The sequence below is a fragment of the Eleutherodactylus coqui genome, chromosome 1, assembly GCF_035609145.1.
Source record: "Eleutherodactylus coqui strain aEleCoq1 chromosome 1, aEleCoq1.hap1, whole genome shotgun sequence".
Classification (NCBI taxonomy): Eukaryota; Metazoa; Chordata; class Amphibia; order Anura; family Eleutherodactylidae; genus Eleutherodactylus; species Eleutherodactylus coqui.
This window is the reverse complement of record NC_089837.1, coordinates 469,102,151-469,118,542: the sequence shown is the minus strand read 5'-3', so window position 1 is coordinate 469,118,542 and position 16,392 is coordinate 469,102,151. Positions and strand designations below refer to the sequence as shown.

Sequence of the window (16,392 nt, the reverse complement as noted above, 5' to 3'; positions counted from 1 at the left end):
ACTGTACTTTTTTACATTGCTAGGCCTGTTCACATTGGCGTGGGACACACCCGCGCCATTTTTGAACAGACGGGGCAGCCTACTTAGTCCGAGGTGTAATCAATCCGTAAAATTGTGCCGTTCAGTGTGCGATTTTGTGCAAACTGGGTGAGCAAATGCGCACAAAAATAGAGCCTGTCATATCTTTTCGCCCGACGGAAATGCGGGCACGAAAACGCTCATTGAAACCAATAGGTTCTTTTGGGTGCCCAAGCGCTTGCACAAAATTGCCCGTGTGAAGGAGTCCTTAGGAGAACCTGCCACCAACTATAAAGCACCATAAACGAAGTTCTGGTGCTTCTAGTTTAGGTGACGGGGAGCTGCGTCCTATATGCACAGACTTCTGTAAATAATCGTGCTGACTGTGCACATGTTGACTTTGCAGGGGGAGTATGAGACAACTCCCTGGACTCCACAGGACCTGAACTATAAGCGTCATAACTTAGTTTATGGTTTAAAGACGCAATGTGAAATTACACAAGGCAGACAGCGCTTTGCCTATTGATCTGGGAAATCCTATTTAATAAAGCCCACTTGATTGTCCTGCTTGTTCTCAAGCATCAGCAAGCCAACGGGTCTGCCAATTCACAAGAACGCTGGGGAACCATCCTTTTAATGCAACTCACAGTCTGACTGCGATGGATTCTCTCACCAATCTAACACAGTAATAGCTTTATACTAGAAGACCTACACAGGGGCTCTACACAACATGTACAGCGGTTCTGTGGGCAGAGGCATGGCCTCATAAGACTGAAGTGCGGTGTGAGGGGGAGGCCATGTCCACTATGTAAGGCCCAAACAAATAGCAGTCAGACACGTACCTGAGCGTTGGGGATTCCTGCACTTACATCAATAATGGGTGCGGGGGGGTCAGGTTGGTGATTTGGTGAACCATTACTGAAAAACAAAAAGGAAGAAATTATCCTTAGATATTACTCATATTAACTTGGTACACAGCAGTGCCTCAACACTAAAAGGGGTTTAACCCCCTCAGAGACCGGCCTATTTTGTACCTATAGGACCAAGCGATTTTTATCATCGCATTGCAAGAGCCATATTAGGGCTTTTTTTCTTTGGGACAAGTTGTAGATTTTGATGGATTACTTATAACAAAGTACAACTTTAATTACAATTTAATTCATTTTTATTGGAAAGGGGGGGGGGGGGTGTTGAGGGTGGTCCATAAAATCCACCATTGTTTTTACAGCATTCATATGATAACTTTCTTATCTGGATCAGCCCGATTGCTGCAATATTAAGTCTATAGAGATTTTTTTTACTACTTCAGCACAATAAAACATGTTTATAAGGCTGCATCCGCACGGGCTGCAAACTGTCGCTACAAAGCATCGCTCATGTGAAAGCACCCATTGGGAACCATGGGCTTCACATTGTAGCCATGATTTTGTAGCCCCTGCGGATGCAGCCTCAAGAAAAAAAACTGAAGCTGCATCATTGCTTTTCTAAGACCCATAACATTTGTATTTGTCCGGCTACGGCGCTCTGTGAGGTCTTGTTTTTACGGGAAGAGTTATAATTTTATGGGTCACCATTTGGAGATAAATAGGACTTTTGGAATACTTTTTATTACATTTTTGGGAGGCAAACAAAGAATAAAATAGCAATTCTGGCTTTACTATTGTTAAAATTATTTTTCTGACATTCACCATGCGGGATAAGAAAAAAAAACAAAATTTCATTGCTTGGGTAATTCCAAATTAGTAATGTAAGTGGTTAAACTGCCAGGCTGCTAGAGCAGGAGTCTGGCTGTCAGCAGTCAGCTAAGACATCGCCTTAAAAAAATGTACGTAATGAAAATAAAAAAAAAAAAATATAAAAAAATCACATTGCCCGTAGAACCGCTCATCTCTAATTGCCAGCATAAAACCCACCATGACTGCACAACATAAAGTCAATATATTAGTGTTATTCCTGACAGAAAGGAATCCATACTTTGACTGCATTGTATCTGTCATTAAAGGAACATCAAATTGTTTTTTTTCTGCTTACATGATTGTAGTAGACAGTAAGCCTGGGTTCACACAGGGCGGATTTGCTGCGGTTTGCCGTTGCATATCCGCACTGCGGCAAAACCGCTGCGTTTGCAGTGCAATGCAGCACAAATGAGTTTTGGCAAAAAGCTGTTCTCACAGGGCGGATTTTTTCCGCACAGCCGCAGTGCGGAAACGCAGCTCGGTGCGGTTTTTCAAGACGCAGCATGTCAATTCTTCTGTCTTTTCCGCAGCGCTTTTTTGTCCATAGACCTCTATGGACGCAGCAAAATCCGCGGCAAAAGTTAAAAAGCGTTGCGGGAAAAAAAACGCTTGCGGATTTTTCCGCAAGAAAATACGCAAGACAAAAATAACCTTTGAAGCGGTTTTGCCGCAGAAGCAGTTCTTCTGCGGCAAAACCGCAACGGAAAACCCGCAACAAATCCGCCCTGTGTGAACCCAGCCTAAAATGACCAATAACTAAAATTATGATGCAATAGAGCCATTTAGAGTTATGTATAATGAGCCAATAACCCTCCCATACATACACATTAGGGTACATTCATGCTAATTTAGCTGTGGATTTCACTAATTTAATTTTAAATTTCAATTTTATGCACCATTTTTCTTCTATAGCATGTGAGCAGCTGCAGATCTGGTCTATTGACCCGCAGCAGGGGCAAGCCAAGGTCTATCAATGTTTTCCTTGCCAAGGACTTCTCTCAGACATCTTTGCAGGAAGACATTTCAAGTAGCCAGGGACATATCCGAAACATCCCTGGTATTAATGGCTTTTAGGCAGTAGGGCAGCTACAGCATTGATCTAACAGCCAAGACTGTTGGCTTGAAAAGATGATCAGGATTGTGCTTCTAGTCACAGTAGAAGTAATGGTACAGCGTGAGATAGAGGAGGTTGAAGTGGAAGCCACGTACACTTTCAGCTCCTAATCAAACTCTCAGGCTAGATCATAGCGTCTGGGTCTTGTTTTCAAAATAAACAATGCTCCCTTTCAAACAAGACCAAGATCGCTACTCTGTGTGTGACACGGCAAGTTTAGAAGTGCTCCCCTTCAGCCAGCTTACTTTGCCTTAAAAATTAATTTAGACTAAGCCATTTCCAAGACCAGAGCAGAAGTTAAAGCACAGTTGGTCTTACAATAAATGCAGAAGACAACTTACCCTTCACCAATTGTAAAACTATTGTGTGAACTGTTAAATCCCGGGGAGGGAGCATTTGGGACATATGTGATCTCAGGCCACGGTGAGCACTGCAAACAAAGACCCAATACAATGAACAAAATGATCACAACTGGAATCATTCTCACATCGATACCAAACAGTCTTCAAGATCTCTGCTTGCGGTCATTCAATAGGACTTATGTCCCAGGACTAAAAATCTGCCTTACTCATGTGATGATCAGAGTGGTACAGCTCTTTACAGTTCTGCCATCTAAGGAGTCAATAATCTGTATAACAGTAGATGTTTGTATCCACCGAAAGAAAATAGTGAAATTTCCTTTTCGGATGAGTGCAAGTAAACATCTTGAAAACTTAAGGCTTGATGCACAAGGTAGAATGAAAAGTTATATAACTTTTCATTGCACAATTAAAACCACAACACCCCTTTAACGTCCATAACTGTAGCAATTTGGCAGTTATTTGCATGCGGTTCCTGCGATGTGTGTGGGCACCCCTACTTACAATTTCCTTGCTGTACCTGGGCTTGCTAATTGAAACAATAGCAAGCCCAGATGCGGCTGGGCAACTAGCAGCAATTCACAGGCTGTTGGCTTGCATCATTCACAGCATCCTTAAATGGGATTGTTCTCAGTAGGAGAAACTAAGTAATCTTGTAGATATGATACATTTCATTTGATGCAATTTCTTTTTGTTCGCCAGTATAAGAATCATATCTACAAGATTATTCCTACTGAGAACAATCACATTTTGTTCTACTGGTTAACACGTTATCACACTTTGTTTGCACCCTTAAAGCAAGTCTAAAACAAACCAAACAAGTAAACAAATAAGCTTAAGGGCTCCTGCACATGGACAGATTTGACTTGCGGAATCCGGGGGGCTGGCGGCTGCTATGGAGAACCGCTGCTTCCTGCACACAAGCGAAAAATTTCCGCGTGTGGCAGAGAAATAAAAAAAAAAAACAACAAACAAACCGCAGTATGCTCCATTCTGGATGGATTTCCACACCAACGGCTTTCATTGAACTCAATGGAAGCCATCAGTCCCGCAGGCCTTTCGCAGTGAGCACCGCAGAAGGGTCGCTGGCATCCGTGCCATCACCCAGCAACGGCATGGCATAATCTGTACTGCGCATGCGCGCCGGCCGGTGCTCCCGCAGTACAGAGAAAGAAGAATCTGGACAGGTAAACTGGGTCACCGTCAGGGCACAGGGTTGGATCCTACTGTAGGATCCTGCATTCCGGATCAGACCCTGTCATGTGCAGGAGGCCCAAGGTTTACTGGGCGATTCACACCTGCGTTTGAACTGCGAGTGGACACTGCGTATAATTCGCAGTGCCAATCGTAGCCCGTATGCGGTCTCTGCTGGCAGAGCGTGTCGGCTGCAATGCTACAATGGTGCGAGACACTTGCAGCGTTGTACGCATACGGCTGTGTGAATGAGCCCCAAGTCATGTAGAAATCTTGCAAAGCACAAAAAAGGTGTTTATTGCCTTTCAAAATGAATGTAGAGATTAAAGCGACCCTCTGGGCCTGAAGAAACTGTATTAGTACGGTATGTATCATTAGTGTAAGACACTACATCTACTGTGATTAACCACTGCTGCCCACATGAGCGGTGCTAGTCAGTCAGATCAGACTACCAGTGGCTAGTAATGCACAATATGCATCCGGTAGTCAGAGAAGCCGGTCGGTTTTCTATGTTTTCGCAGGCCGGGAAGGTCGCTTTAAAGTGTAAAAGCATGATGGCAAATACCATAGGAAAAAAAGGTAACAGATGATTCACCTCTGTTAAAATAGTGGTCTCGTAGGAAGGCTGATATTTCTCCTTCTCTTGTGGTGTTCTTTTTTCCATCTTTTCTCGATCCGTTTTCTGTTTTCGGTCGGCTCCTTTGGGCTACAAGGGGATAGAAACAAAATACTTTTAAAAACAGCAATAAAACAGAAAAGTATTAAATCACAGGTTGTCAGGTCACTATGATGGGGGGTCCAGAAGCCCGAATACACATTTTCAATGGATAGCATAGCTGTCCTTGAGTCCGACAAGTGAAGGCAAAAATTAGGTGTGACCTTCTCATAGCAGTGAAAGCCTTTTATGGATTACATAGGTATGTAACATCTGAGCTACAACACCGGGACAATGTATCTAAATGCAGGAATTTATTATATCTGGTAACAGACAGGACGGACGTTTGTTTTCGGCACAAAACTAAGACCAGGAGCAACGAACCAATTATGGAGGCTCCTCTGGCTAACCAGCAAGTGAGCTGCTGTAGCTTTACTAACGGTAATTGTTGGGAATGCTCTTGGGGGCTTACGTACTCGACAGTCATCGCGTATGAAGCCATTATTACTGCCGGACAGGATTTTTTTTTTTTTTACCATTTACTGATAAACTGAAAAACTAAAATCTATCTTGCCTATTAACCCTTTCCAATCTTCTGTCTGACGTCTGAAGACATTCTGATTGAAGACGTCCAGCAGGGTATTCTTACTGTATATTACTGGCGGCTCAGCTGTCGGGGGCAGTACTGGCTCTAGCCAGCAGATGGTGCCATTGTATAATGGCAGAAAGAGAAAAACCCCTAGGAAACCCTGAATCCAAAATTAGATTACAAAGGGTTAAATAAGCCAACCCAATGGTTGCGTCTGTGATATGAAGGTAATGATCATCCTTTAAATACACAATGGCTTTAGAGTAGTTATATTTGTCTTTCAACAGCAAAAACAGCGATCACATTTGTCGGTCGGCCACGTAGGAAACTGTAAACCAGCTCAACAGTTAAAACCATTTCCAAAGCAGGTTCACGGTGCAAAACAATGTTATGATCTCTAAAGCAACTCCATTAACACACATGCTTTAAATTAATAACTCCAGGCATGCTTAATGAATTCCTCGAGGAACTGCTAACGATGCCCTTGACCCAAGGTCGCCGAAGCTTCGGGAACAGAAATGTCCTGCTGGTAAACGCAGAAACTTCTTAAAGTGACAAGCGACAGGCTTTCAAACGTGTATTTACAATGGGTCTATGTACGCTAGCGATTTTTATCACACAGCCTTTTTGGGAGATATCGCTCATTATTTTCAGTGGATCTATGAAAAAAAAAATCTCTCTTGCAATCGCACGCCACACAATGCGATTTTTTTTGCTTATTACTATTGAAACAAAATGCGATCTGCACATACGTGAAAATTGCAGGTTGCAGCAATACATTGGGGGTCTTTTCAAGTAAAATGCATTGCTATCGCAGGTTCACGCAGGCGCTTCCGCTCAGAGTGTCTTGGAGCAATATGATGCCAGTCCATGTAAATGCACCCTTATACAACGTACATTATTCTAAGTCTAGACAACGACTAAAAGTTGCGTGTCAATGATGCGACGAGCACTACAAGACTTCTACTGTTCTCTAGAATGACGTTGCAGACTGTTTGCCAAGTATTTTCATAGAAATAACATTACACGGGGCGTCTAAACACGTGCCGGCCGTACGGTTATAGAATGAAAAAAATGCACAAAAGTAGCGCAAGTGAATATACCGGATATAAATGTTACTCATACTTGGATACCCTCTTACAAGTTAGCCTCCATTGACCCAGCCATCCCAATGTAATACCCCTTGCAGTAATCAAGTGGTTACCTGGTTTATTACACCATACATATTACACATAATGGAATTAAAGAGAACCCATCCCCAAGTTCATATAGCTCTGGGTGCAGTAGGAGTAAGGCTAGAGTCACTTGGAGACTCACCGATTGCCTACATCACCTTTATAGTGCATGCATATTACAAAGCACTCTACATCACTTGATATTGGGTCCTATTCCACATTGGGACTCACAGTATAATTAACCTGTGTGTTTTCGGAGTGTGGGAGGAAACCCACAATACCATGGTAGGAGCAGATGTTGTCCTTAGTGGAATTTGAACCCTGAAAGCCAGAGGCTGCAGCGTCACCACCTGTTCTCCTGGAATCTGCACTCATATTGTGAGCGCCCTGATGGCAGAAGAGCTGAATGGTGATGCTGCAGCTTCCAGATGGCTGGAGCAAGCACCTAACTTCTGGTAATGACAGCTGTCACAACAGGCCCCAAGACCACAGTGGTGCTGCAGTGCTGGATCCCAGTGGTGGTGGTGGAGGGGTAAGTACTGCTCAGTTTGTTGCTTTACTACAATGAGTGCTATTGAAGGGATGTTATCCGGTAACCAACCATCCCCTTTCATTCCCACAAGATCGTCACTGATTAAGAGTGTCTGTTAGCGTGACACAGCATCATTCCCAACTGTTTCTATTGAACAGCTTATAGAATCCCTTGTGTGTTGGTTAGAATAGGATTGCGTGCAGAAGCCATCTGTCCTCGATGTCCGGAGCCTGATGTGGCTCTTATTCCTACGTTTTGGACATGTCCTATTGGCAGGGAGTATATGATCTCATTAGATATGTGTATGGCATCCATGTTCCTAGTGTTCCCTTATATGGAGTATTTGCGGTATGTGGGAGATATACCAATATATTATATCAAACTCGGAAAACTATTGCCATGCACTGGATACAGCCGGATGCAAACACTATGATAGAGCTAAAAGGCACTTTAAACCCAGTGATATAAGTGAGTTTACCAGAAAAGGGGCAATATGGCTAAGTTTACAAAGCAATTGGCTCAGTGGATAGCTCATCCAGGATTAGCTTTCCTTGGGTGGCAATGGGACAGGACAATATAGAAATATCATGTCATCGGGAAAGTGGTCATGCTATCCTGGTAGTTTACTTTCCAAATTGTGCAATATATACACATATGAAGACCCTCTCTGGGGGGGGTTTATCCCTCCAGCCTCGGCTTCACGGGATCAAGTAGTCCTTTTGCAATGTGATAACCTTGTAAAATGTGGAGCTGCGGCTCTATACTGTGTTTGGAGAAAGGGGGAGAATTGGTTTTGCTTTGTGGGCTGTGTATGGGGTTCGTTGGGTCGGACTCTTGTTTACTTACTACAAAAAAAAAATAAAAAACTCAATAAAAACACGGATTAAAAAAAAAAAAAAAAAAAAAAAAAAAAAAGAAGATAAGTTACTGATTATAGATTAAATATTTACTACATTATCTAACATACATGGAAAGTCACTGCTACTAAGGCAACGAGAACAATGTAATGAGCTCGTCTTACAGATTCCTGTACGGTGCCTTTGATCCAACTATTTGGTGCATAAGAGTCAACTTACTACAGCCAGAAAGTTCTCAACTGGAGGAATGCCATTTATATTCAAATGATGGAAAACCACCTAAAAGGCACAAACACTGTAGTCTGCCACGAAGAGAGACTCTTTATAGCAGAATAGCAGTCAAACCAGTTGTGGCCATATAGATGACAGAGGTTTTTAGGAGGAGCCATTGTGCACTTCTTGGAATGAACCAAGATGATAATTGAGCCAATAAACGTAATGAGTAGAAAGGGATCGGCCGCGTAGGCAAATCTCAAATTTGTTTAATTAAAGAAATCCATGAGGTCCCATTGCTGGGAACTTCAGCAGTCTGCAGTCTTCGCAATACCCTAATGCAGCTCAAACAAGGGAGAGCATGACATGAGAGCGGTGTGACACATACGTGCGGGGTGTTTTCAAAGCCTCTCTTATTTGCAATGTACTACTTTGCTTACAGCTGATCTGTCAGGTCGGCTATGTTACCCTATCCGGAAAAAAAAAGGAAAATGCTGCAGCCAGGTGTCTAAAGTAAATGATGGGAAAAGGGTCTGCATAGACAGTGTTGTCATTTTGGTGACACATCTGTGGTTTGCATCCCCCCCTCCCTCATAACACAATATGCTCAGGGTGTGTTATGTTACAAAGGTAACAAAATAAAAAATGTTACCAAAACACTTGCAAAAGAATTCACTTGAAATGTACAGATCTTGTGTTTTTTAAATAGTATAAAAATGCTGAAAACAAGGTGTTTGAAGGAAGCTTAATTGGGGGTGATGGGGGGGAAACCCACGCCTACAGTTACCGCCCAATCAGCTTGTAACACCGAAAATAGCCAGGTGCTTAAGCGCAGTACTGTTTATATAGCCCCCATTGAAGAACTACAAAAACAGCACAGAGCGCTACACAGTTTCCATAACTCAGGGAGTTCCCACTCGCTTGAATAAGAGCTATGCAAACAGCGCTGCGCTAAAACACTCGGCTGTTTCCGAGAAGCAGTTGGAAACAGAGGTCCGGGTATTCCCATCTTGGCCATAAAAAGCTGAGATGGAAATACCCCTTTAACGCTACCAGGGTTCAAAGAAAGCTTATGACCCCGTGCCTTCCCCACCCACCCAGATAGTAATGGACAGTCTCACTGTCATTCAGGGGTGGCTGTTAATGTCAGTCATCCACTTCAAAAGCTACATTTCAAGAAGAGCAACTGGCTTAAACATTCAACAGTGAAGAAAAAAGGTTACAAACTATTTGGGTACTGCGAGGATTCAGAAGAGAAATCCAAAATATTGCTAATGATTTTGGGCTATTCTCAGTTCCATCAAGTTCCTTACTGGTCCTCGACAAGCCATAAAATAGCGACAAAATGCTGGGACCAAAATTGTACGTCTAAGACCCTTCGGGTATGTGCAGATGGGCAGAGATACTCCACAGCATAAACTGACCTGCGCTGCAGATTTTAAATCCGGATCTTGTCAATTTATGCCGCGGATGTTCGCCACGGATTTCACTTCTTTGTTGGATTTACTGCGGAAAATCCAGACTTCTCATGCCAATTTCACACGGGCGAGTGCGATATAGGGCCATAAAACTCCTCCAGATATCCTGCTTGCCAACATGCGATGTTGTCGCGAATGTAAGGCGTTTTCCTGTCGAAACCGTCTCGCATCACTTTGGGAAAGTAGCAATCCTCTGCCGCAGCGGACGATCGCGGCGTATTTCCTATTGTTTTTGATGGATCAACTTCACACACTCTTGTGCAGCTTACACGTTGTGCGATTCTATGCCGGCCCCATTAAAAACAATGGGTGGTAAAGTTTAGTTTAATAAAAAATACTTTAATTAAAAAAAAAAACAACAATGGGTGGTGCGATGCGAAGGCGCAATGACGGGGCATGCTGCAATTTTTTTCCCACATAGCATCATGGTGCCATGCAGGAAAAAAATTAAAAATAAATCACACGTGTCTGACCCTATTCAGAAGAATGGGGTTCACGTTAGTGCGGCTCAACGCACAAATCTTAAGCTAGGATCTCAGCCGTGTGAAACAGGATTCAGGACAAGTTGAGATGTGGCGGATTTGCTGTACGGATTCCACACGGCCAATCACTGTACAATAGCACTGGATGGAGTTTTGAAAAAACACAGCCGGGATGTGTCACGTGGCTTAAAGGGGTTGTCCGGCCAGAAACATTATATCTCATTACTTCTGTTTGCCCATTTCCATGCACTTTGCTTCATTTTCCATGCACAATGTATATTACAAACAGACGTTTTGGACTTACCTGGTTACAACAAGAATCTTCTCTTCTTCTTGTCGGGCCGCAGCAGCTCTTGTCGGCGCGGGAACGAGCCTCTTCTCATCCGCGCATGCGCAGTTCTTCTCTCTGCAGCCGGGACCGATATACGATCTCCTTGTGTGCGGGAAGGGGGGGGGGGGGGGGCTGATGAGTGCGCCCTTGCCCGCCCCATCCCACCTCTCCTCATTGAAAATAGTGCAGAGGGGCGGAGAGGAGGCAGAGAGGGGGCGGGAGCTCAGTTCCTGCTCCTCGCTCTTCCATCCCCCCCCCCCCTTGCACACAAGGAGATCGTATATCGGTCCCGGCTGCAGAGAGAAGAACTGCGCATGCGCGGATGAGAAGAGGCTCGTTCCCGCGCCGACAAGAGCTGCTGCGGCCCAACAAGAAGAGGAGAAGATTTTTGTTGTAACCAGGGACGACGGAGAAGCAACACAGGGGGGGGGGGGGGGGGGGCACCCCTTCAGGTAAGTCCAAAACTTCTGTTTGCTTAATTTCCAAGTGCATGGAAATGGCCAAACAGAAGTAATGACATGCAATGTTTCTGGCCGGACAACCCCTTTAAGTAGTAAGTTGCAGATTCTCAAATCCACAGCATACTCACTCTGTTACGGCAATGCAGTTTTACTGTGGATTTAACCCCTTCAATGTTTAGGACGAAACCCACAGCAAAGTTTCCATGAAGTCACTGCAGATATTCGTCAGGGTAGGCGGCGTAAAAATTTCCCCATGTGTGTCCTGACCTTAGAGCTTTACTGGAAAACGCTACTTTTGTGCATTTTTTTCTGCAGTTTTGTAGTGAACACTGTAGCTAAATTTTAAAGTCTATGATGAAAAAAAACAAAGAAAAAAAAAAAAAAAAACAACAACATATAAAAGAGTTTTGATCTGTGGGACTTTTGGTTTGGGGGTTTTCTCCCCCCACCTTAAAGGCAGCCTACTTTGGGAATTGCATTTTTCCTACAGACTTCAAAATCATGAAAAACACACAGATGTTAAAAATAAAAAAAAACTATGAACCATCACAAAAAATTGCATATAATGTTAAAAAAAAAAAAGCTGAGGCTTTAAAATGCTTTTTTCATGCAGTTTTAGCACCAGGTGAAGGAGACACCTGACAAACATAACGCTGCCTCATTATAGCAATGCAAATTCTTTGTAAAATGGATACATACAGAGGCAGATCTTCACTCAGTGCTCTTATTTTAGTGTCCTCAAAGCACCAAACATGAAATACAACCATACAGTAGCTGGAGGCTACAATAACCAACATACCTTAAAAACTTTGATCTGACAGCTGGCCGAGTGCAGGTGCTCCGTGTACTCTCCGGCATCATTCTCTTTGAAAGTGTCAATTTGGACTCGGAAGGGTACACCTTTCTCACCCCCGTGCTTCCTCATTGTAAATTCTGTACTAATGCAATGGACCTAAGAATACAAAATACTACAATTATCCTTAATGGACACACAGTAAACAGTTTTGCAAACAAGCCAGAAAAGGCCCATTTACACACAAAGGCATTCTTTCAAACAACTGAAAGATTGACAGTTCTAGCTATCATTGTGTATAAAGTGCTAATGGACACTAATGTCCATTAGTACTTTATAATCTTCATTCGCGTGTAAATGAGCCTCCGGCAGCTGTTTGCAGAACACAGCATGTGGTCTGAGCTCTGCACACGGCTCCTTTGTTCTTGCACGGGCTATCGGCTGAATACAATGTAATCTCTGACTCCCGTGCAGAACACAGCGTGCGGTCTGTGTTATCTACTCCCCAGGAGAACGATGGATTTTAAGCTCACCTTAAAATGATCGTTCAGACAAAAAGTGCACAATGGTAGTGTTTACACGCAACGATTATTGCTCATGTGTCATTGTTTGAATGAATTTTCAGCAATAATCGTTGCGTGTAAATGGGGTTAAGTCAGTACTGCACTTAACAGAATCAGATCAAGTCCTCCTCTGAGAAGAGACTAAATGTGCAGGAAGAAAGATGGGACTTTCACCAAGACTACATAAGAGGAAAGTGGGTTTAACATGTTCAGCTTCTTCTTTCGTATTAGTCCCTTTAGGGGAATGTTCACACTGCGGAATTTTCCATGTGAATTCCACCTCCAAATACCGCTGCAAAATATGCCAAGTTTCCGCCATGAATCCGCGTGCATTTTTAGTCATGTCAATAGGCAAAATTCGCAAAAAGGTCTGAAGCATTTCCACCCGTTTTGGTCAAGAAGTGACGTCACTTATTGACGTGGAAACTATTTCCCGGGTTGGAATTCCACACACAGATTTCACCCATTTGACATGGCTAACCGCGCTGCACATGCTCAGCATAGACACAGATTCTTTGTTGCGGTTTTAAGAGGCGGAACTAACACAGAAAATTGTGCCATGTAAACATACCCCAAGGATGCGTTCACACGCTGCAGATTTTGGTGTGGATCTGCAGAAAATGTGATGCGGATTTTGCTGCTTTCAATTGATGGGGTTAATTCTGCACCAATAGTGAAGACTTTAATGTAGTTTTTGCCTCAGAATTTGGTGCAGATTTTGGTGTAACGTACGGTGGTTTTCCAGAGAAATACTATTGATGACGCCTCAATAGTCGATTGATTGGAGTCCGCAGCTCGGGACCCGCTGTCAGCGCTGCTACACACAGGAATAAGGAGCAGAAGCTGCTGCCTGAATTTTTTTTTATATATTTTCCATTGCAATAAGCCAAATATCTATATACATATTGCACAAAAAAAAAAAATTATCGGCACATCTAAAAATTTTGCATGTTTCTGAACAATTTAGAAGACCAATTGAACATAAATTTTTAAAATTTGAAGTATAGCGTTTTTAATTAAGATTTAATTTGCAATTTATTTAAATGATATTGACTATTAAGTTAAATTAATTTAACTAATTAATAGAATAAGTGAAAGATACAGTCACACATAGTGGAATGGGTGCAGATTTTCCAATGTGGAATCCTTGTCAATTCCGCATTACACCACTAGTGTGTATTTTGGTGCAGATTTCCCCCCTTTAACTGAAACTGAAGCTAGCTGCAGATCCACACTGCAAAATATGCTACACATTTTGCGGCTGATCCGAACCAAAATCCAATAAATGTGTATGCACCAATAGTAATGTTATTCCTAGATTTAAAAAAAAAAAAAAAGCCTGCACTATAAAATCACCTCTACTAACTAAATAGCTTCACACTATGCTCTCCTCCTCTCTCACACTGACAGGAGAGTCTTTCAGTACTCCAATTCCCAGGGGGCAAGTTTGTTACTATGACAAACCTTCCCTGCCAGAGCTGTGAATGGCTGCCACTCTGAGGATGTCATCAGGACCTGATCCAATCATGTCCCCAATGACGGCACCTGAACTAGAGGCTGTTAGTGACTAGAGGCTGTTTACGTCGCTGCTGCACAGAGCCCAGCATGCAGCGACGAGACTTTACCGACAGCGGCCGCAAAGCGGTTAAGTAGGAAAGGTGTCTCCAAATACCATTTCTAGTGCCCCTCCTCTGATCAGTAACTGATTGAGTGCCCTCAGACAATCACACAAAAGGTGACCACTACTCCATTTATGCGAGACCCTTGTTCTCGTGAAAGATAGTGGTCCCAACAGTTGGACCCCCTAACAATCAAATACTTCATTCACCTATTCCGTGAGCAGTGCTAATTATTTGTAGGACAATCCCTTTAAGCTACACAGCCCAATTTTTACAAGCAACATGCCAACAATTAATAAACTAACTTGGAACGCTGACAATTTTTGGAGTTTTGTTTATATCAATACTAGTATCTACGGCAGTAAAACCATTATGATTAGGTAGTTACAAGGTGTTGTGCACAGAAGACAACTCCCTTTCCTGGGGCTCCAGCACGTACTATATCACGGCACGATTAGAACACTGGGTGACTGTGATACATGGCAGTGCAAGCCCTCCAGAACAACATATACTCTAGTAGTTCTCCATTGTGACTAATGGGGGTGTGGGACCCTATTCTAGAACGCACCTATAATACATACTAACATCTGCTCAATCTAGGCTGGCCTCTATGCAAAAACTAAAAAAAAAGTGAAGGATGTGTGCATAGACCTTTTACTTGAAATCACTTGATGGGCTGAATATGTTGGGTTGTGTAATCCATTACCAAAATAGTTTTGAAGCACAGAAATAAAGGGGTATTTGGGTCATTCTTTATCCATGGGATAGGGGGTAACTAGCTTACCAGTGGGGGGTGGGGCAATTGCGGGGACCCCCATGAATCCCAAAAACAGAGTTCTGGCCCATCCCAAATGAACGAAGTGGAGGCTGCACAAGTATGCTGCCCCATTCATTTCAGAAGAGAGTGCCAGAGACTGCCAAGCACGTGACTGCAGCAATCCTTGATCAGATTTTATTCCTTATCCCATAGTTGCGGATAACTTACGCCAACTGGAATACCATTTTAACTATTACACAAGCGAGTTCTGTACCTGCCAACAACAGAACAAGAACCTCCTTACTTGTATAAAGACTGATGTCCGCTTGGCAGGATCCCAGAGAAATTCAACAGTGTTGAGCTGAGTTGGATTCGCTCGCGGGTCAATAATGCCCACAGACATGGGGACATCTAGGGAAAAAATAAAATAAACTTAGTCGATATTGATGTCACTTCTTATCGAGACAAAACAATACAACTTTCGACTGACATCTGAAAATGGATCGGCGATTACTGGGGATTTTGAGAAGGTCTGTAATTCTTCTGCACAGCGGTACTCCCGTCTACCCATTCAGTGGGCTATTCACTGTAATGAGGATGTGATACACTGTGGGAGACGAGAGCTCCACTGTGCAATGAGAAATGTGAGGAAACTCTAACCCCAAGTGCTGATCCCGATTCTAATGCTATTGCATATCTTCGCGTCACACCACAGCAAGATCAGAACAGCCCTTTAAAGAAAAGTCTAAATTCAGAAGTTAGAATCAGCCCCACCAAAGTGTGGAACCCATGTGAGATGTTAGAGGAGACCGCACACATTTCCTTCTTACATTCTAATCTGCAGGAAACTTCTAATAGTGATCGAGAGCATTTTTTTTTTACAACTCTCCGCACACTACAAAATTTGTGCAATTTTTTTGATTTTCAGACTTATATAGGCAATCCAGAAAAATATGTGAATGTTTTCAGCCTACCGACCTTGTAGAGACCATCTGTACAAACAATTAGCGTACCTTTAGAATAACAAATCACTCTGCACACAGAAAAACCGCCGCGATCTCACAGCTCCCGGCTCAGTAGCCCTACCACTACAGTAACTTTTAAAGTCCCACTCGGGGGTTCAGCTGAAGACGTACTTTTGCATGGGCCAAATATTGGCCGAAATACGGCTCAAAAGAGTGATTTCAACGATAGTCATTCCGTGTAAGGGTAAGACCTTAACAGTACTGAGGGAGAAATCGCTCGTTGGTCACTCAGTTTCAGCTCACTGTGTAAACAGGTAGTTGCTCATCTATGAATGACTGCCTGCTCACAGTGAATGGAGGCGGGGGCTGGAAGAGATCTCTGGCGCGCTCCATATTCATTCACTGAATGACTATTGCTTTTGTGAAAGCACAAAAGCAACAGCAATCCCATGTAAATCACAAGTTTATCCCTGCATTAAAAATGATGGGGCACTACGCTTT

General features: G+C 43.1%; 1 protein-coding gene across 2 annotated transcripts in view; it reads right to left on the bottom strand.

Moving 5' to 3' along the window:
- Positions 1-16,392, bottom strand: part of TFCP2 (transcription factor CP2) — a 60,178-nt gene that overhangs the window by 19,700 nt on the left and 24,086 nt on the right. For both annotated transcript variants that reach the window (XM_066584376.1, XM_066584375.1), the window contains exons 5-9: positions 15,231-15,337; positions 11,994-12,146; positions 5,017-5,127; positions 3,210-3,298; positions 861-936 (exon numbers count right to left, since the gene is read on the bottom strand). In XM_066584376.1, the coding sequence (XP_066440473.1) occupies positions 861-936; positions 3,210-3,298; positions 5,017-5,127; positions 11,994-12,146; positions 15,231-15,337 (536 nt within the window). The remainder of the gene's footprint in view (positions 1-860; positions 937-3,209; positions 3,299-5,016; positions 5,128-11,993; positions 12,147-15,230; positions 15,338-16,392) is intronic.